We start from the raw sequence: 22,382 nt of genomic DNA, 5'->3' as shown, positions 1-22,382 counted from the left end.
CCAACCCTGAATTTTTCATTCAGTAGATGTAGAGGAGAGGCCGAGAATCTGCATTTCTAGCAAGTTCCAAGATGCTGCTGCTCGTCTAGGAACCACTTTCAGAAACTCTGTTCCAGACAGATAAGCACCAGGATGGTTGAGACAAAAATGACAGAGAGTACATGGTGGTGGTATTGGGGAGATTTGAAGCGCCTTCAACCTGGGCCTTGAGTCTGCAGTCGCGAGAATTTATAAGTTGAAAGTTTGTGAGCATGGGAACTTTCCAGTGATGAGGCCTTGGAGTTTCCAAAGTAAAGTACTTTTTGTGATCCTCACAGCAGTCCTGAGCAGTAGCTGTTGAGATGCCCATTTTGTAGAAGAGGAGGCTGCAGTTATGGGTGCCCATGATGGGGCTCAGGGAGAAATCCGGGCAGTTTGAATGCAGAGCTGGCCCCTAGGTCAGTGCCCAGCTGGGTTCCAGGCAGTGCAGGGCACTTGCTAAGCCCTGGCCACTGACATGCTTCCCAAGCCCTGATCACTGACACGCTTCCCAAGCCCTGATCACTGACACGCTTCCCAAGCCCTGATCACTGACACGCTTCCCAAGCCCTGATCACTGACACGCTTCCCAAGCCCTGATGTCTGACACACGGAGGCTGCGATTGGGGGCTGGGGCGTGCTGGGGCGGCAGGAGCCACGTCTTGGACTCACCCTTTTGCTTATTCATGGAAGGACATAATCCTTCCAAGCCCGCGACGCTTTGACTAACTCTATGCAGTTCAATTTGGAAAACCTGGATAAAATGGTCAATTTCCTAGAAAAATACAACTTAATGAAACAGACTCAAGGAGGACTAGAAAACCCAAATAGAGCCATCGCTATTAAAGAAATTATTAAATCAGTCGTAACAAGGCTCTCATAAAAAGCAGGGAGGAAAGCACACGAGGCCCAGATGGTTAAATAGTCAAGCCTACCACGTGTTCTGGAACAGATAATCCCTCTCTTATTCGAAAGAGAAAACATTCCAACTCCTTTGGTGAGGCCAGTACCACCTGGATTTCCAAACCAGACAAGAGAGAAGGAGCGAGGGGAAATTTTAGGTAGGTTTCACTCAAGGAATAGTCGTCAGGGTCCTGAATAACCCTCGGCTGGTTACAGTCCCCTCTGTACTTCCTCAAAATTGCGACTGTGCCAGAAACTTCTTACTCCGTGCCCTGAACTCGACCCCGTTCATGGCCTTTAGAATCCATGACCTTTAGAGTCACCACTGCTTCTTGAGGGGCCCTGCTTATCCCCAGAAGAGGCCTAGCTAGAGGAAGCAGGCTCCGGACAGTCCCCATGTCACTGGCAGCAGCTCCAAGCCACTGGTAATCACAGAGAGTCCGTAGAGAGAGTCTGTTCTGCAGCCTCTTGTTAACACAGGTATTCGTTTCCCTGGGCACAGCTGTTCTTTCAACACACTTTAAACTCTCACGCCCAGGCCAACAGACTTTGACCAACCTTTTTTGTTTTTCAAAAGGGGGTCATTTTCCAAACCCATAACAAAAACAAAAACCTTAAGGGTACTTATGTTTTGTCTTTCGAAGCATGGCAAGTAACTTGTGCTAATGAATGAAGTTAAAACCCTTTTCTGTGGTGAGGTGAGGATCAGTCCAACTTGGCCACTGCCTCTGAGCGGAAAGTGCCAGACTGTGATGGAAAATCTGACTGTGAACTTGAAACATGGCAAATGCAAGGGGGAGGTTGACTCTCCTGCTTGGTTCTCCCATCCTGGATTTGATTCTGGCATCCGGAAGAGGCTGATGGAATCTCCACAACTGTCAAGATTCGGAAATGGACTGCTTTCCCTGCCAGCTCAGAAACTGTATTCCTCTCTCAACCACCTCGAAAAAGTCATAAGAACTCTTTCCATTTACCAGTGGTGAACCAAAGCAAGTGGGGTGGGGAGCGGAAGCCCCGCTAGGTGCAAGCGGTAACGGGGGTGGTACATTGTCTGCAGAGGATCTCAAAACAATGATGAATATCGGTTTGCCAATGTTGGTGAACCCCTACCAACGAGACGAACTGCCAAGCCCACAGCTCGGCCCTTGCCCTCACCGCCCACAAAAGGCCAGTCTTTGTGAATGATTCTAACGTTGATGCTGAGCTCTTTCTGTAGGCAAGCCTCACTCTTTCTGTCTGACATCCTGGATAGCATTTAATCCCCTCAGTGATTCTTGGACTTAGCAACTTAATAATATAGCAACATAACAAGGTTGGCTAGAAATGGCTTTGCTTCCAGGTAGGGAAACTGAGGCTCAGAGAGGTAGAGACACAGAACGAGGTAGCAGGAGGTGACACTCGGTATGGTAGGTGGACAAGGGCATTTGGCCACACTGCTTCAGGCAATTTGCTTAGCCTCTCTGAGCCAGACACTTCATTTGTAAGATGCAGATCTAAACATATCCTGTGGGGCTGGGATAAAGAATAAGTGAATTCATTCATGGAAAGCACATATTATCTGGCATATTGTAGACAGTTGATAAATATTAGCTATTGTTATTTCAATCCTTTGCTCATTTTTCTAACTGGGTCTCTGTATTTTCCTATTTGTTTTTTAGAGCACTTTAGATATCGTGGGACATTAATCTCTTGTTATGTATGTTAACTCAACCAGTACTCTTTGAGTGACTGAACTCTTAGGTTAATCATCGCAATACTTTATACCATGATGGAGATACACAAAGATACTGAGGGAGCTATAGGCAGATGTGCCTAAGCCAGCTTGGGAAAGGAGTTGGGAGAGGGCTTCTTGGAGGAGGTGATATGCCAGCTGAGGCAGAATGAGTGAGCAAAGAGGAAGGGATGGTGGGAGGGAATGACGGCATGCACAGGGGCCCAGAGCCGAGGATCAGCACGTGGGTGCATGATACCACCTCACGAAGAATCCGCGAGCCCAACCAGTGCAGCTCTGCCTTGCAGAGGAGGCTGAAGCTCTAGAGAATTGCCTGTGCCCTCAGCCTTGGCTTCAGAACCAGATGGATGCATCCTGCAGTGGGAAGGTGTTTTTGGATTCTTTCTGGAAGGGGTGAGGAAGCTCTTACGCAGCCCACACTCTTCAGCCCTGCGAAGCCTCCTGCATCTGGCCTGCCTCGCACCCTTCCCCATCACCTTCCTGCACTGTGCCTGCGTGTTCCCCTCCCCGCCAGCCCTCATGTGAGTAGTTCTTCTCATCCTTCACGGCTCGCTTTAAGCAGCAGGTCCCCATGGGAGCCTTTCCTGACGCCCCTCGTAGGTCAGCTTCCGGTGTTGTCTGCACATGAAGACCCTTGCTTCTTCACTGACAGCACTCACCTCAGTTTGCTGTGGTCACAGCCTGGTTCCTTGAGTAATCTCTGCCTTCCTCACTAGATTGCAAATGCAAGTAGAGGTGGTCTCTATTTTTGCTCACAGTTGTATCTCCGACATCTAATAATGTCAGGTACATAGTAGGTACTTAAGGAATACCTGCCGAATGAGGGAGTGAATGAATGGCTGGATGAAAGAGATAGCAAGAAGCCTTTCCCGCCTTCAGATGTGGGTCCCGAGGCCCTGCTGTGACTCCTCCTGCATCTGTCAGAGCCCCCCGTCACCCCTCTCAGTACCCCCCTCCCACCTCGGGCTGTCTCGCGTTCTCACGTTGCGCTCCCTGCTCCTGGTAGCATGTCATGGGGAGCTAATGTTTTGTCAGGGCTCATAACAGCAGCTAAAGGATTCCCTTTCCCTTGTCTTGTCTGACAATTGTTTTCACCATCTGCCATGACGGCCCGACTCGCTACGCTTCTCTTCCCTTAATATTCGCCCAGTCTCCCTGGCTGTTAATTAAATGCCTGGGCTCGTCTCTCCCACCCCACCCTCTATCAAGGGTTTTGAGGATCCTTTTCAGTGGAGTGCATTTCATTTGGGTGCTATTTACTGTATTTTGTGTGGTCCTTTGCTATGAAAGAGGAAATGCAGTGGACTTCTTAAAGAAGTCCCAGGTACAGGAAGCATGTTGAGATTTCTCCTTTAAACTTGCCGTAAACTTTGGAGGTGCCATGGTGAGGAAGAAACTGGAAAGAGCAAGCGTGGCCTTTGGAGACAGGGAGTCTGTGAGTTCAAGTGCAAATTCTGCCCCCTGCTGAGTTCGTGACTCTAACAAGTCTCACCAGCTTTAGAGCCTCCATTTTCAACTCTGTACTATGGGAATAACAATATCTACTACAAAGGATTGAAGGATGGCTCCTGGCTCCCAGTCAGTGCTGAGCGAATGTTAATTTCTCTTCTCCTTTCTTAGACTGTGCTACTTATGGAGCCTCTTGCTTTACTAAAAGACATGATTTCTTATCTTACCGCCATATGCCCTGTTGCTTTCTCACCAACACTAGGATGTTAATTTGCATTCTGCTAATGTAAACCAGCAAGGTGAAGTCAAGAGGCCCAACTTCTGGGCAGTGGGTTGACTGACCCTGTCACTTACGTCCTCGATGGAAATTCGTCTTGAGTCTTCTGCCTGCCATCTTGGTGACAGTGATACCGAGTTGGAGGTTCTTCTTTTGCCTGGTGGCTTTTCTCGCCTTCAACCCTTTTCTTGATCCTCTCCCACTTCTCCGCTTCTGGTGGAGAGTGGATCTGTGCTGAGTTCCCTGAGTTTAAATAAGATGTCCCGTCACTGGTCTAGCTGCCCACTAGTGACTCCTTGTATCACTAGTGATGAAAGAGAAACAGCTGGCCATGGGATTACTGAGCACCTGTGTGTGCCGGGCATGGTGTTGGGTGCCGAGGCTATGGTCATGCGTAAGAGATGGTTGTTGTCCTCACCCAGATCACATTCTTGTGAGAAAACCAGGAAGGAGCCAGACGTTGCAGCACGCCATGATGTGGGAGTGCCCTACACAAGCGTGGAAGCCCCTGGGATTAGGAGATTAGGGACAGGACTTCCAGGTGGAAGCGGCATCTCATCTGAGACCTGAAGGATGCAGAGCGTTCGGTCAGGCAAAGAAGATAGGAAGAATGTTACGGACAGTCGGAACTGTACTTCATTAAGATATATAGAAAATATATAACATCTGCCTCAAACGTCTTCAGTAAGCTACATTTATGCTTTCTTCATCAAACATTTATGCTGTAAGCCAGTGCTATGTACCTAGAAGTGAGTCACTGTGCGCCTTATACTAAGAATATAATGATGAATAAGGTGAGATGTTTACAATTTAGGGAAGAAAGCAAAAAAAAAAGGAAAAGCCGAATCAACAATTTTTATAACATGTCACAATAACCAAGATTTACTTATTGAGCCCGTGCTATGTGCTTGCCCTGTTCTAAGCATAGTAAGTAACTCCATTAATCCTAGGAGGTAGGGTCTCTTTCTCTCCCTGTTTTACAGATAGGGAAACTGAGGTACACGGAGGCACATCACTTGCCTGTGCTGTGTGGTCTGTCAGTCGGTAGGTGGCTATTCCAGGATCCAGATCCCGTTGGTCTAGCTCCAGGCTCATATTCTTAACTCCTGCTGCTATTCGAGTATGCAGAAGAGAGCTACCTCATAATTGGAGCCACCTTTTTTCCTTAGCCCTTTGTGATTGTTATTTTTTGTCCTACAATTCAAAGAGTTTACTTTGCACCCACTGTGTGCTGGGAACTAGGGGGTATAGAGATGATTGGCCTCATCTTTCAAAGAACTTGAAGCTGATTAAGCTGATGAAGAGATCAGGTGGTCCCAAAGGACCAGCTGCAAAGCTGTGCACTGAGAACTCAGGAAGGGCTCGGACAGGCCGCCTTGGGGGCCCCAGGGGTGGGCCGTTCCCTGGCACCTGGGGAGGAAGAGATGGCTGCCTGGAAGAGAAGCATTTCAGGTAGCCCTGAGGATTCAATGTGTGAAGGTAGATAGAAGTGGCATTTCGGCCCAAGGGGCAGCCGAAGCAGTAGTCCAGAAGCAGGAACGTGCAGAGAGTTTTAGAGAACCGCAAACAGCCCTGGAAATTAGGGTGGTTAAGGGGCAGGAGTGGAGGTTCAGCTTGAAACATAGCATGAGATCAGAAGGTAGCATTTGTGAGTAGAGGCATGGCAAGAAAAGATGAGAAAATAAATGTTCAACATGGTCACTTTATACTTTGAAGACCCTAGGGGTGCTTCCTCTGTGTGCTAGTATTCTGGCCTGCCAGTGCTTTGAAGGTCAGCATGGCCTTGGAGGGTTTTAATACAGAAGACATAATTTGACCTGTGGAAAAAGGTCCTTTTAATCGGGTTATTTTGCACTTTTAATTCGCGCTTTGCTCTGCTGTTTAGTCATCTGACCATAAACATTGTAAGACGTATGATCATCACTCTCAGCAATTCTAAGTAATCTTGGAACCTAAATTTTCTTGAAATTCACAGTGTGTGGATTTGCTCAGGAGGCATAATTATAACATGCCAGAGGACGGCTAACATGTATAAGTAAGATTCTTGAAAATCTACATGTAAATTTGAGCTTTACTATTGTATTCAGCCCCGAAGTCAGGGATTCTGTACATGGTGACAAGTAAGGTCTGGGATGATGATTAGCCATGAAATAATGGTACAGGTACTGAGTTGAGGTGCAGGTTAGGCACTTTGAACTCTCATGACATGAGTGAGTGGAGTGATTGGTTTTTTTTTCAACTTCAGCCTTTGTCTCTGAACCTCTAAAGATCTTAGCCACACTGCCGTCCGTTCTCATGTTGCAAGAAGCTGTCCCCAGCTGCTGAATCTGATGGCGGCACATCTGCCCGCTCATGTGCTGAGACAGAACAAGGTCTTCACATGTAAACTGCACCCTCGTAGTTCCCCCCACGCTTTGGGTATCTTTGATGAGTCAACCACAGACCAAGAAACGGTTCTCAGGCACAAGAGCTATCACTTTCTCTTCTAAGAACTGCAGCTGGAAAGCCCTAAGCCCGCAGACAACAGAGTGATGATTTTACTCAACTGTGGAACTGTCTTCTCTTTTGCTTTTTTTTTCTTTTTCCTAAAGCATACCCAACCCTCTGCCACAGTTTGCAACTGAGGGAGCTCCAGTGTGAGTTGCCCTTAGGGAGTCCCAGCCCTCCCTTCTGTCTGTGAGCCGCATCTGCTTCCCAAGTCAGCGGTCGTGACCGGAAGGCTGGGGAGAACGGACAGGAAGGGAAACGCCTGGCACTGGGTCTTTTGGGGGTGGCTAGCAGCAGATTCATCGCAATTTCCTTACCTTGCTTTTTGGCTTCTCTCTTGCTCCCACTTTTGGTCAGGAGGTAGGAACTTCTAGACATCTAGCACTTTTTTGTTTATCTGATCATTGATTTATTCAGCAATAACTTAACTCCTTTTGTGTGCTGGGATACACTGTTTCTGAAGACACAGGAATGACTGACACAGCCCCTGCGTTTTAAGAACCTGTGCGAGGGTGAGGCGGGAGTCAGACATGAAGGAGTCAGAGGGTATGTGAGGATTTGTAAGGTATGCAAGATAATTCTCTTGCAGAATGAGTCCCTGCACTGTCCAGTGGTAGCTACCAGCTGCACGTGGTTAAAGTTAGATTTAAACTAGTTAAAGTTAAACAAAAATTTTAAACATTTCAACAGCCGTAGGTGGTTATCGACTGCTGTATTGGGCAGTGCAGTTACAGAGCGTTTCCATCATTGTGGCGTGCTCTGTTGGACAGCACCGAGTTAGACTGCAGGCTTTCGAGGGCAGGGGCCCCATCCGTTTCTGCCCATCAGGGTATCCCAGGTGCTAGGCGTGTTGTAGACGCTCGCTAATATGTGCTGAGTATTCGGATGGAGGAAGGTGCGCTAAAGGCTGTGTAAAAGGGAGGACATACAAACAGCCGTGAGAAGAAGAATGAGCTGCTCTGGGAGGATTCCTAGGCAGGCAACAGCAAAGCTGTGCGAAGGATGAGGAGGCCTTTACCAGGTGGGAGAGAGAAGAAGGACATTCCAGGAGGGCGAATGACTCTGGTATCGCGACTTCTTCCTTTTGTGTTTTGGTGGCTCAAACCATCAGAGGTGTTACTATTTTCTTCGCAAGGGAAGGAGAGTTTATAACACTCACACCCTGTTCTCTACCCATGCATCTTTGAGAAGTGAGATCTCGCTTGGCTGTTGTGAGGCAGAAGGGCCAGTTGTGATTTAAACACAAGTCATCTAGGTGTGAGATCAACCTGATTTCAGAAAACCAGTGTTTTCATGCATGGGTCGAATACAAAGGTTTGGAAGTGTGACTGACACATTGAGAAATGAATATGTAATATGTTCCAATACCAGGTTGACAGGTGCGATGAGGTTGCTGCTGTTGGTTTCCTTCATTTGTTATTTTTTCATTCATTCACTTGATGAACACTTTGTTGAACAGTTTCTGTCTTCCAGGCATGGTTCTCAGTCCTGCAGACACAAAGGTGAATAACTCTCAGGCTTGTCTCCTAAGGGCTCGCAGTCTAGTGGGACAGATGTAGAGGTGATGATAACTCAGAATGAGCTGGGCTTGGTGACAGCATCATGTGACACCAGCACCAGGTGTAGTGCCTGAATTTTCTTTTCTGCTTTTTCAGCAAAGACTGGGCTCTTAGGAAGGAAAGTAGAACATCCCTTGGAGCCCACACCCAGTGGGAGGGCCAGAGACATGTTAGGTTCCAGAGTTTCGATGCTCAAGTCAAGCATCAAGTTTAAAGAAGCTGGAGCTTGAACCCTATCCTGACACTTCCTAGTGGCATGACTTCGGGCTTTAGTTTTCTCTTCTATAAAATAGGGATAAAATAGCATCTTACAGGGTTGTTATTAGTATCAAATGAAGTAAGCAATGTGAATCACACATGTGTAAGCAGTCGACAAAATAGGATTATGGTATTATGATGGGCAATTGAAAGAAAAGACTGTGAGGATGATGCTGTTCTTTACAGATGAGGCTCGCTCTTAGCCCAGCTGCTTACGAAGAAAGACTGTTTAAGGGTAAAACCAGCAGGATAATGCATTCCCCACTATTCTTTGGGGGGTCTGTCTAAGCATTTTCTTCCTTCCTCCCTGTCCAGAGGAAGCTTGGTGTCTTCTGTGCCTGGAGTTTGACATGTTCTTGGCAGATTACGTGGGCATGGACCTTGAGCCCTGTGTGGAGTGGCCATGTTCCCTGCAAACCGCAGCTGCATGGGAGAAGTGTCCTGTGGTCCATCCCCCTCATCCGTTCAGTCTTCTGGGGCCTCCCCCAGCGCTTTGCCTTCCACCCTCCCAGAAAGCTCACCCCTAATCCCATGGCAGCTTCCCGCTCTCCTTCAGATAACAGCTTTCTGTTTCTCTTTGTGTCCCACAAACTGCGGTGCATTTTCCAATACACCTTTTCTTGCTGCACATTGAAAACCATGCACCATTTCTTGACACTTCTGGAGTCATTTTGTCATTTCTTGGTGGACTAGACAGGCTTCTTTCCCCTGCTGACTGGGTTGAGATACCTTTTTCTGTCTTTAAGAGTCTCGCCTTAAGGAATCTTTAATAGGCCTGGGTCCTTTATTCTTTTGTTCATTCCGATCATTCTTTTTTTTTTTTTTAATATATGAGTTTAATCTGTTCAGATTAATGTGATTATTAATATATTTGGATGTTTTTCTTCTGTTTTGTATTTTCTTTTTGTCATTCTTTTTCTGTGATCCTTCTTCCGTCCCCTTCACCTGGCCTTTACATTATTTCCTATTGAATTGATACATCTTATATTTTCCCCTTTCCCCGGGCTGGTTTGCAACCTGGCTATAGATTATATTTGTATTCTTAATTTTATCATACATATTGATGTCCTCCTGTTGAATAGAGCAAGGAGGACCCTATTCGACTTTTAACTTCTCACTGAACATCTTGTTTTCGTTTTGTCGACCCAATGTTGTTAAACACCAAACATTATTTTTATTATTTTTGAAGCCAGTAATTATATTTACTAAATTTGTAAAAATCTACTTTGTTTTATCTCGTCTTCCTATGAACTAAGTTTTCGATTTGCTGACATTTTTCTTTGTAATTCTTTTATTAGAGTCTGTGGTAAATAAACTCTCTTAGTGTTGGGATGTCTGAGAATGTTCATTTACTTTGGCCTTTAAATGCTGTTTTAGCTGGGTATAAAATTCTTGGTTGACAGTTATTTTTCTCAGCATTTTGATGATAGTCCATTTTTTAGGCCTCTGTTACTACTTTCGCTATCAGTCTGTCATCCCTTTTTGGTTATGGGATTTTCCCCTCTGTGCTATATATTAAGATTTTTTCTTTTGTTCATGACATTCTACAGTTTCATTATCATTTGTCTTTTATCCTGCTTTGTACTGAGAGTACTCATGCAAACTAAGAACCAGTGTTTTTTAAGTTCTGGAAAATATTCAGCTGTTATCTCTTTTAATATTCCTTTCTTAGAGTTATTCCTTGTGTGGAATTTTAATTTGATTCTTATACGCAGAATATTTATTTTTTACAAAGTGTGTTTTTCTTTTGAAGTAATTTTAAATTTATAGAAAACATCGTAAAGAATCCCTTTTCAGGTTTGCCAGTTTTTAACATTTTGCCAAGTTTATTCTCTTTGTGTGTGTGTGCTTGTGTATGTAAATACATAGACTCGCACATAAATACACTCATAACTTATATACAAATGATTATATAAATTATCTACAAATTATTCTCTTTCTAAACTGTTTGAATGTAGATTGCATGCATCACACCTTTACCCCTCCATATTCAGTATGGGTATTTTCTAAGAAAAAGGATATTCTCTTAAGTCGACAGAGTATAGTTATGAACTTCAAGAAATTTAGTATTGATGAATACTTTTATTTAATCTGCGGTCCATCTTCCAGTTTTCTGTATTATCTCAGTAATGTCCTTTACGTAGGTTTTCTTCCCCTCCAATATAGAATTCAGCCCACAATCCCAAGATGGCTTTAGTTGTCATGTCTCTTTAATCTCCCTTAATCTGGAACAACTTCTCATTCTGTTTTCTTTAATGACACTAACATTTTTGAAGACTAGAAGTCAGTTTTTTTACAGAGTGTTCCTCACTTTGGGTTTGTCTGATGTTTCGTCAAGATTAGATTTAAGTTACTCATCTCCACTGAAATAATTGATATTGTTTCTTCTCACTTTTCCATCTATAATTTATCTGTCAGTCTGTCTGTATGCCTTTCTGTCATCTCTGTCTATTATCAGTATAGACTTGAGGATTCTTATTTATGCAACAGTTTATATTCCATTTATTGCCCTTACTTATTTTTGTATTTAAATTGTTCCAGGTTCAGCCAGTGAGAGACTCTTCGAGCTGCCTCAGATGTCCTAATGACAGCCTGGTTATATTTTTGATCACTTCCTCATTTCCAGCTACAAGATTTTCCAGCCCAACTTGTACCTTGCCTGTCCCAACCTTGGAAGCAGCCCTTGGTATTTAGAAGCCAATGTCTGGGATCTAAGTGCGCTCATTGCTATTAAAGTTTTATTTATTCTTAGGCAGAGCTTAGAAATATATATTAATGTATACGTATATAATTTTTAAATCATAAGTGCATACTGATACCTCCAATTCCGTTTTAAATTCCACTGGATTCTTCCTTGCCTTCCCCATTCCATATTTGTATGTTTCTTCTTTCATGTCTCTTTGTATGTATCTCCATAATATTATCCATTTATCCATTTGTTCAACCCTATACTGCTCATAAAATAATTTTAGAATTACTCCACCCGTATCTCAAGATTCATTTGAGGGTATATATAATCATAATATTGCATTCAAAAGTGATTTCTATTGGTTCTCACCCCATTTAGCGTGCTTATGTTATTCATTTGAAATGATTAATTTCTTTTTATTTGCTTTCAGTTTACTTTCCCCTAACCTCATTGATTTTATTTTCTTAATGTGCTTTACCATACTTCAGAAATTAAACAAAACGATATACTCAGAGAAGTGTCACTCCTTCCCCAGCCCTTCTACTCTATTCTTTCTGCCAGTCGCCTGTGGGTAACCAAGTTCATTGTTTTGTGGTTTATTCTTCCTGTGTTTCTTTTTGCCAAAAAGAAGCAGATTTATCTATTTCCCCTTCTTTCTTACACTAAAGGTAAAATACTTCTGCATCTTGCCTCTCTTTACTTGAAGATATGTTTTGGAAATCCCTCCATATTGATAGAGATAGGTCTCATTCTTTTTTACTGCTGCATCATATTCCATTATGTGGATGCACCATATTTTACTTTCTCAAATCATGTTCGTATATTTAGGTAGCTGCCAATATTTTGCAGTTGTAAATAATGTTATAAAAATAATCTTATGCACATATATTTTCTTACTGTTAGAGGCATGCTTTCACATTAATTTTTTAGAAATGGGATTGCTGGATTGAGAATAAATGCATAAACAGTTTTGTCAGATATTGCCAAAGTCCCTTACATAGCAGTAGTAACATTTTGCATTCCAGCCACCATTTAGAGAATGCCCAGCTCTCCACATCCTCTCTAGCAGAGTATTTCCAAAATTTTGAACTTTGCCAAGCTGACGGGTAAGAAATGTTATCTCAGGATAGTTTTAATTTTTATTTTATTATGAGTTTTAATTTGCATTATTGAGTGAAGTCGAAATCCTTTATTGTGTTTGAGTGCCATTTCTTGTGGATATCTGTCTATAGTTTTTGTCCATTTTTTCTTGGAGGATGTTTTGGTCTTTTTTTCTTCAGTGTCTAAATTTTTTCTTTTTTATGACTTGGGGGTCTTTGTTTTTATCTGTGATATGTGCATGTTTTTTCCTAATTGCCATTTGCTTTTTAATTAGTTCTTTACCCCTGTTCTTGTTTCTTTTCTGTCTGCTTTTGTTCGAGAATTTCTTGTTTATTTTAAATGAATGTTTTCCTCACATCTATCACGTTGAACAATCTCAACATTGCTATTTTAAAGCCCTTGTCAGATTGTTTCGTGATATTCATTTTATTTCTCACAGTCATTTTAATTTATGTCACACGTTAGTCTTGTTGGCTCGATTTCTAAGCATTAGATATCTTCCTGTTTTGGAATTTTGGTATAGGGGCTCATTTCAAGAGGGAAGTTTTTGTTTTGTTTTTCTTTGCTTTCTTTCTCTTCCTTTCTGTAATAGTTTGTGTTTGCCTGCACCTGGCCCAGAGCTCCTAGTAAAGCCTTAGCTTTGGACAACATATGGGTTTGTTATTATTCTGCCTTCATGGAGGGGCCTCATGCCATTCCCTAGTGCTGGGCCTGGGTCCTGTCTCCTATCTTGCGTGGGAAATTTGGTCTCTGCTGCCCTTGAGTCTGCGTCCTGCCCACCACTTCAGCTCCCAGGCCCACTTGCTGCTTCATGTCTATGTTCTGCTTCTCTCACACACACCGACGATTAGATTTTTGGCGAGCCTAGTATTTATCTGCATGTTTGCAGCAGAGGGGTTGTGTCAGCATAATTTTATGGAGCTTTCTTAATGGCATGTATTCCTTTGTATTCTGAAGGAAGGAATGTGAGAAAGTTTGAAGGGCACAGAAGGAAGGAAACTAGCATGACGGAGGGGTTTCCTGTGGCCCAGAAACACAGCATGCATCATTTCCTTTTCTTCACAACAATCCTTTGAGGCAGGAATGGTTTCTCCCATTCCACATGTGGCGTGTGGGGACACAGAGAGGGCAGTGAGCCACCTAGCCTTGTAGCCCACGAGAGGGGGTGTGGAGGTCTGAAGGCTGGCGTGTTTCACCCTGATTTCTGGGCTCAGCAGTGCGGTCAGTCCCCTCCAACTGGAATGTGCCCTCTCTGGGCCTGAATCTGTGCTTTGGACTTAGAGGGAGGGTGTGGGCTTAGGGGCAGGCAAGTCATGGCTATGAAGACTCACCAGTTAATTCCTCTCTTTTGAAATGACTTGGCATCCTTCAACTAACATTTATGAAGCGCCTACGATGAGCCAGGCTCTTGCTAATCCCATATCAGTTCTTAAATTAAAATAGCGTAGAACAATCCTAAGAAGTAGGTATGTTGACCCCATCTAATAATTAAGGAGACTAACGCTCAAGAGCTCATGTGACTTCCTAGCTCTTCCAATTAGCAAATGCAGGGCTGGGAGTTTTATACTGCCTGGCTGTAAAGCCTTCAACTTCCATGCTCCTGGCATGTTCTGTTTTCCATGGCGTCTTCCTTGCCAGCTTGCCGCAGTCTTTCAGGGGAGTAAGATGCCCCTGCAGGGGAGAGGCCTTGAAAGCAGCTGCAAGTCAGGTTTGTGTGATAGGCTCTTCAGGGCAACTTTCCTCTGCATCTCCTAAAACACGGGACCTGTTTCAGCCACTCATAATCAGAAATGTGATGTAATGCAGCTGCAGATGATGTGAGTTCAGGCCCTAAGGAGTTCCTTGTCAGGAAATAGTGCATCTTTCAATTCACCATTGGAAACTCTAGCCAAGCATCCTGATTGGGAAAAAGGCCTTGAATTCACAGAGACACCCCTCCCCCATTATTCATTATCACATAATTATGTTGTTTTCCTGTCTATAATTATTTTAGGTATTAGTTTACTTGGTTACTTTCCATCTCCTCCACCCCAAGTAAACTCTGTGAGGGCAGAGACCTTATTGCTCTAATTTTTTCTTTTTTTCAATTTCTATCGTCTAGTGTGATAGCTAGCAAGCCCATAGGAAGTGATAAATCAATTTTGAATGAATCAATCAATTAAATGGAAGGCAGCTGGCTTCAGTCCTGACTCTACCACATAAAAACCTTTTTGACTTCCAGCGAGTTATTCACTTTTCCTTATCTGCAAAATGGGCTCACAACGATGGTTTTGCAGGGCTATTGAGAAAGCTAGAGCCAACATATTGAGCTGCTCAGAGCAGGTTACCTCCTCCTCCTCCTCCTTGATGGAATTGTTTATTAGCACTTCGATTCGGTTGGGGGACAGGAGGATTCAATTAAACATTTCCCAGCCCTGGAAAGCACTGATGTACCAGAGCCGCGAGCTTCTGACTTCTCCCCAGGCCAGAGCCAGTGCCCACTGAGAGCAGCTTCTGTGCCGTGCCAACGTCTGCCAGCAGGTCCACAGCACAGACGTGCCTGGGCTCCTGCAGAGACCGAGGCCAGCTCCAGTGCGGAAGCCCTTCCGAGGAGGTTTTGAGGTTAACCCTGAAGAAACAGCTTCCTTTACACAAGCCTTTTAATTAAATGCTCCCGTTTACTTTCCGGAGTTCATCGAATCATTTTCCCCGCATTGTGGTGTTTGACAAAGCCCAGTTGCTTTGAGTAACGGAAAGGTACAAGATGAGGAGGCTTCGTGGGAGCTGTAAGATGACACAGGCCACTGTGTCTCTGTGCCCCTTTGCTGCTGAGTGCTCACCTGCGTGGAGACCCGGCATGCGTGACGAGGGCTCCAGTGAAGCATTTCTTGGTCCTTGCCTTTGGCTTGGTTCTTGAGATTCTAAGACCTCCGTGCTTATTAAGCATCTGAGTCCACCCAAAGGTGGACCCAGGGCTCCGCAGGCCAAGGAACAATCCCGTGAACTTCTTGGTGCCCGGTATTATGCTGGGCTGGGCTGCATTGTGTAACAGTGACCTTGCCCTCAAAGCACTTTACGGTATTGTTGGAGAGACAGGATTCACACAGGAAATATTACAGGAATACTTTTGTGATGAGCCAGGTCATAATGATTACAAAGCAAGTGAGAGCCATAATTTTTTTCTGTTTGTTTACTATGTCGTGAGACCTTTAACTATGTTATGCCATTGGATCCTCTGTCCCTGCTTCCTGAGGATCAGCAGCCAGGAGGTGCCCATACCATCCACCCAGAAGTTTTCCAAGGCGGGCTGGATTGGCCTCAGGGGCCGGCTTCTGGTTGGGATGCAGCATTTCAGTCTCCATAGCGAATTCTTTCCCTTCCCTGCCAAAAACACAATGAAAGCTTCCAACGATGCTTAGCACCTAGGAAGCCTTTTGCTCTGTTTCTTTGTACCCTTTGTCCCACATCACTGCAACTTAGTGAGGTCCTCTCAGAGATGCTGCCCCATCCTGCACAGGGCAGTCACACCCCTACCCCCAGCAGAAATGCTAAATTCAGCAAGATTTCCAGACCTTCATCAGCTCCCAAGCATAGGGCATGAGGAAGACTGCTTGTATTTGGCATCTTGGGGGTGGAGGGTGGGCGCCTGGTGATGGACAAATCTCTGCGTTGTCCAGATCCAGGTTCTCAAAGCCTGGTCTCCAGAGCAGTGGCAGCAGCGTGGGGTGGGCCCAGCAGACTGGTTTTTCACAGCTCAAAAGGAAGAACCACTGCACCAGGGTCTCAAACCTGCTTGCACGTCAGAGTCGCCTGGGAAGTTGTGGTTTTAAAAAAATGTATTGTTAACTTAATTTTAAAATGTATTCTTTAAAATACACTTCATTTTTTAAACTGTTTTAGATTTACAGAGAAAATGGGAAGACAATGCAGAGAGTTTCTACATACTCGTACTCAGCTGCTCCTGTTACCGATGTCTGACACTAGTATGGTACAGTTGTTACAGTTGAAGAAACAATACTGACATATTATTATTAACTGAAGTACATACATAACTTAGGTTTCCTTAGTTTTTATCTAACGTCTGTTCCAGGCTCCCATCCAGGAGCTCACGTAGCTCTTAGTTTTCACGTCTCTGTGGGTCCCTCTGGACTGTGACAGTTCTCAGACTTCCCTGTTTTTTTGTTTTGTTTTGTTTTGTTTTGATGACCTTCACAGTTTTGAAGTGTACTGATTAGGGATTTTGTTGAATATCCATCAATTCAGATTTGTTCAAAGATCTCACTACGTGGTTTTTTGAGAGGAAGATCACAGAGGCCAGTGCCATTCTCCTCACACCATAATCAAGGCTGCATGCCATCAGCACCACTTACCACTGTTGATGTGGACCTTGATCGCCTGCTGAGGAGACTTTGGCTTCTCCATCTGCCCCAACCAGGGCTCGCTGTTGTCAAGTTACTCTCCCCCACGCGCCCAGCTTTCCACATTGTGTTATGCGCAGGCCACACTCAGAGAGTGGGTAGTTACGCTGCCCTTCCTTGAAGGCAGAGTGTCCACATAAACTATTTAGAATTCTTGCGTGTGGGAGAATTGTCTCTTCTCTCCCGTTTCTTCATTTATTCAATCTTTTATTTATATCACGAATCTTTATACTTCCGGTTTTAATGTAATCCTGTAGTTTGGTGCTCAAGTTGTTCCATCTTTGGCCATCAGGAGCTCTTTCAGTTGGCACCTGTGTCCTTTTGACATAGGCCCATCATTGTGAAGGTTGTTTTTAATTTTTTTTTTAGTACGTCCTTTTAGCCACCCTCAGCTTATATTTCCTATGCCAGTCCTAGAATCAACCACTTCTCTAGGGAGCCCTGGTTTCTTTTATTGAGAATGGTGTCAGAAGCCAAGATCTGATTCCTGGGTATGTGCTGGCTGCTGTTGGGAGGCCATTGATTCTGGGCCCCCTCAGCTGACAGAGCAGGGAAGTGCACATGTGTGTACCAACCTGTGTACATGCGCTTATCTGCAACTGTTTCCGTATGTAACCGTCCCTATTTGTGTTAAGCTAAATGTGAGTTCATATTGAGGTCTTCGACCTTAATCCATTACCACCTGGGTCATTCTAGCCTCCTCCCCTTGCTTATCAGTAAATTCTCACTTCATTGGTGAGAAACCTTATTCCTACTGTCCGCCCTCTACTTAGTTGTTCAGTTTCCGCATGCATGTATCGTAGTATCAGAATTCTTTTCTATTATTTCATATGAGTCTCGGGTATGCGGCACAGAGGTTAGACATGTGTATAATTTACGAAGTGACCCCCCGATTCCGCTAGCATCCGCCTGGCACCACACACAGCCGTCACAACGATATTGACTGCATTCCCTGTGCCGTACTCTGAATTCCTGGGACTGTTTCGTAACTACGAATTTGTGCTTCTTCATCCCTTTGCTTTTTTCACCACCACCTCCCCCACCCCCCGTGGTATCAAAATTCTTAGCTCACACCTGTCTCCCTGGGAGTCGGCTTCATCAGCTGGAGTGCGGTGCCCTGTAAGGCTGTTTTGCCTGTAGCTTTGCAGACTCCACTCGTTCCTGACGTTCCGTGGGTCAGCACCTCCCCCCTCCCCTCTTCGACGAGGTTATTTCTTACATTTGTAGTAATACAGGTAGATTCTTTTATCCCGTGCTGCATTCCATCCTTGCATTCCCCCAATCTCTCTCTTTTTTTTTTTAATTGCTTAAAGTACATTGTCTGTGCTACGAAGTTATTTGGGATTCAACAAATGTTCGTTTTACATTCACCTTTATAGTATCAAGCAGAATAGTTTTCCTGCCCTAAAAAAATCCCCAGCACTTAACCTATTCCACCCTCCTCTTATTGCACCTGAACCCCTGGCAACCACTGACCTTTTTACTGTTTCTATATTTTTGACTTTTCTGGAATGTTATATAATTGGAATCATGCAATCTGTAGCCTTTTCAGACTAGCTTCTTTCACTTATATGCATTTAAGATTCGTTCATGTATTTTCATGGCTTGATAACTAATTTCTTTTTATTGCCGAATAATATTTCATTGTATGAATGGACCCCTTGGTTTATCCATTCACCTAGTAAAGGACATGTTGGTTGCTTTCAGTTTTTGGTGATTGCGAATGAAGCCGCAGTGCTTTTGTTTTGTTTTATGGCCATAGTTTTCTAGGCATGGGTTCCTGTTTGCTGAAGTCATCTAAGCGGAAGGAGAGGGGAGTCAAGTATCGCATGGGGCCCTCTCTGCCCTCTTCTGAATTTGGAGATAGAGCAGCTAAGGCCTGGGACCTTCACCACAGAGGGTGCACGGGGTTCCAGCACATCCGACCCTGCCAGTGAAAACCAGAATGCTCTCTGATCTCACTCTTGCGCGATTTTTCCTGTCTTGGTTTCTCACTTGGTTTATCTGATTTTGGAAGGCTCTGCTCTGACCAACGGGGGATTAAACATGCACAGCCCGGTGAAGAGGAAGCTGGAAGCGGAGAAGGACTATGTCTTTGACAAGAGGCTCAGGTACAGCGTCCGCCAGAATGAAAGCAACTGTCGGTTTCGGGACATTGTCGTGCGGAAGGAAGAGGGGTTCACACACATCCTGCTGTCCAGTCAGACCTCGGACAACAACGCGCTGACCCCCGAGGTGAGGGGGACGGGACTGCAGGGGAGGGTCTTTCACTCATCAGATTGGGGCACTGGCTTTATCTTCATTCCATCAGAGAGCTGATGAAAATAGTCACCCCTGTCCCCACACATTTAACTATAGGACACAATTTTTTAATCATTTTACATACATATTGATTTGATCTTTATGACCAGGTAATGATATTATCCCATTTTACAGATGAAGACCCTGGTAAACAGAAGAGATTCAACCAACTGGTCAGGGTCATAGGACTAGTCAGCGGGTGGCCCCAGAATCCAGTCAGATCTTGGGCTTTTCCAGCTAGGCTGCATCATAATTAACATGTTTGATTTCTCTGCTTTAGATGGAATTATATTTACTCAGCTCACTTACGTTTTTTATCGAAATGTAATTCACATACCATAAATGTCACCCTTTTAAAATGTACAGTTCCGCGATTTTTAGTATATTCACCAAGTCGTGCAGTGATCACCACTAATTCCAGAATGTTTCCGTCAGCCCCAAAGGAAACCCGGTCCCCACTCGCAGTCACACTGTCCTCCCTGCCCCAGGCGCTGGCAGTCACCAGCCTCCTTCCTCTCTCTGGACTCGCCCGTTCTGGTCGTTTCATACGAATGGAATCCTGCTGTCTGTGGTCTTCTGGGACTGGCTCCTTTCACTCAGCATAATGGTTTCGAGGGTTATCCATGCTGTGGCATGTGTCAGTACTTCATTCCTTTTTGCTGTTTGGGTGTGTTACGTTTTGTCAATTAGTTCTTCAGATGATGGAGAGTTCGGGTCGGTTCCACTTTGGCTATTACAAATAATATTGCTACAAACCTTTGTGCACAAGTTTTTGGGACAACATATGTTTTCCGTTTTCTTGGATGTATTCCTAATTGTGAAGTTGCTGGGTCATAAAGTGACTATATTTAACTTTTTGAGGAACTGCCCAACTATTTTTCACAGGGGCTCCATCCGTTTACACTTGCACCAGCAGTTCATGAGGGTTCTAATTTCTTCACATCCTCGCCCACACTTGTTGTTTCATCTTTTTTTATCATTGACATTTTACTGGGTGTGAGGTGGTATCTCATTGTGACTTTGATTCGCATTTTCCTGATTGCTAATGATATCGGGCATCTTTTTATGTCCTTATTGGCCATTTGTTAATCTTCTTTGGAGAAATATCTATTCCAGTCCTTTGCCTATTTCTAAAATTGGGGCGTGTTTTTTGTTATTGAGTTTTTCGTGTTCTTTATATATTCTAGATACTATACCCTTATCAGATATATGGTTTGAAAATTTCCTCCCATTCTTTGGGTTGTCTACTTTCTAGATAGTGTTCTTTGATGCACAATTTAAACAATCTTAATGAAGCCCAATTTATCTTTTCTCTACATTACTTTTTAAATGCTAATCATACCACTGTCTTAGTTGAATAAAACAGGGAAATAATGAATGCTTAATGCAGTTAGGTAGCTAACATCATTTAAAATATGGGGTTCTTGGGGGCAATGAAGAGTTTATTTTTTTAAAGAGATTCTTGATGGTGCAAATGTGGGAAACACGCATCCAAGTGGTCCTCTCCAGCTCGACTGAGCTGGGACAGGGCGGCAGAGTGGTAAATGACGAGAGCCAGGACAGTGCCAGCTAGCAGTGACTCTTCCTGCTTTGTATTTGCTATTTGTCCCATTTCACCCCACAATTCTGATGCAGGATTATGATGATCCACATCTTTGCAGATGAGAAAACAAGTTTAGAAAACTTAACAGGCCTAAGGTCGCACAGCTTAGCTGAATGTAAGCTTCAGGACGGTTGCTGTTTTTTCCCACCATTTTGTTTCTTGAACTCAGCCCAGTGCCTGGCCCATTGAAGACAGTTAACTCCGAACCCCCCTTTTCCTGTCCCTGAAATTACCTGTACTCCGATGTCCATAGTAGCAGCGAAGACATGGAGAGTTGATATAGGGATGTGTTTGGGGGGACACAGTCAAGGAGTGGCTGCCTACCCAGACTGGGATTGGCAGGATGGCCTGGCATTGCCCAATGTATGCAGGACACTTGGCGAGATCCAGGAAGTTGGATGGCATGGGAGGTGCTGTGTCCTTGAACCTGTAATCACATGTCTTATCATTGTGATTTACATAAACGATGGCTCTGTTATGGGACTGTGGGTGTGATAGGAATGCTGCCAACCTGTAAGGGAAGAGATGTGTCTCAAGCCTGCCCAGTCTGTGGGGCTGGTGGTCGCTCGTTGTCCCTCCCCTAAGCATGGTGTTCTGGAGTCTCTCCCTCTGCCACCTTCAGGAACCAGCTTGGGGTCTCTCCTGTGTAGACCTCTGTGTAGGATTCAGAGAAGTCCAGAGCCTGTGGTTTACCCCGTGTTACTTTATGCTCATCATGACACATCCACATGAGACTAAAGCTTGGATTTTTTTTTTCTATATCACTATTTTTTAAAAGCATGATTTAAAAAGATACAGCATTTCCTTCAATTAATCGAATAAATGTGAAGTCTTCCAGTTTATTCTGTCTCTGGAGCAGCCTTGTATATTAACTGTCACCTGCTCATCCTGGAAAGTGTGTTGCATCCAATGGATTTAAGGTGCATATGTTCTTACCTCCTGAGATGTGGGCTTGGTTAATTAGAGGTTCATTTCTAATTGGTGTCTGTTGCTAACAGAGCAGGAGAAGAAAGGAAAAAAATATTGATCTGGTGTTTTCAGCTGTCTCAGTAACCAAAGTGGATTGACCAAATGGATAAGCTAGCTAACTGGGTAAAGTAGGTCTGAAAGAAAGATCCTATGGAAATGGAGAGGTAGAGTTATTGGAGGAATATAGATTTTGGAGTCTAGCAGACCTGGATTTAAACCTTACCTCCACCAACTCACCACTTCTGTTACCTTAGGAAGTTACTTTGCCTCCCTGAGCTTCCTTATTTATAGAAATCATATAAGATCTTGCTTGGGGGTTTAGAGGTGATGTGTGCAAAGAGGCTCTCAGGGTGCCTGACACATAAGAGGTGTTTAGTAAATGTCCCATCACTGTTAAGATGAAACAGAAGTGATTTAATGGCCAAGAAATGACTCAGTCTTGCTTGATCATGGAGGAACTGGGAAGGGGCCACCTTCACAGTTATAAGTGAATTTCTTTTTCTAGTTGTATAGGTGGCATTGGCCTCATGGGCAGAAATTCATACGTTACTGGGTTTGTTAGCTGGATTCTGAGGCTATCAGGTATGTTATAATATATCTCCTATCTGGAATATAGCAAAGGACCAGGAGAATAATGAA

General features: G+C 44.1%; 1 protein-coding gene across 1 annotated transcript in view; it reads left to right on the top strand.

The window, feature by feature from the left end:
- Window positions 1–22,382, top strand: part of CDYL2 (chromodomain Y like 2) — a 154,410-nt gene that overhangs the window by 108,207 nt on the left and 23,821 nt on the right. Inside the window, exon 3 of the mRNA XM_016165915.2 lies at window positions 18,888–19,105. Coding sequence (XP_016021401.1) covers window positions 18,888–19,105 — 218 coding nt within the window. The remainder of the gene's footprint in view (window positions 1–18,887; window positions 19,106–22,382) is intronic.

Source organism: Rousettus aegyptiacus, unplaced genomic scaffold (assembly GCF_014176215.1).
Source record: "Rousettus aegyptiacus isolate mRouAeg1 unplaced genomic scaffold, mRouAeg1.p scaffold_m13_p_14, whole genome shotgun sequence".
NCBI classification, from domain to species: domain Eukaryota; kingdom Metazoa; phylum Chordata; class Mammalia; order Chiroptera; family Pteropodidae; genus Rousettus; species Rousettus aegyptiacus.
Note: the sequence above shows the minus strand (reverse complement) of the source record. Positions and strands in the feature narration are given on the sequence as shown.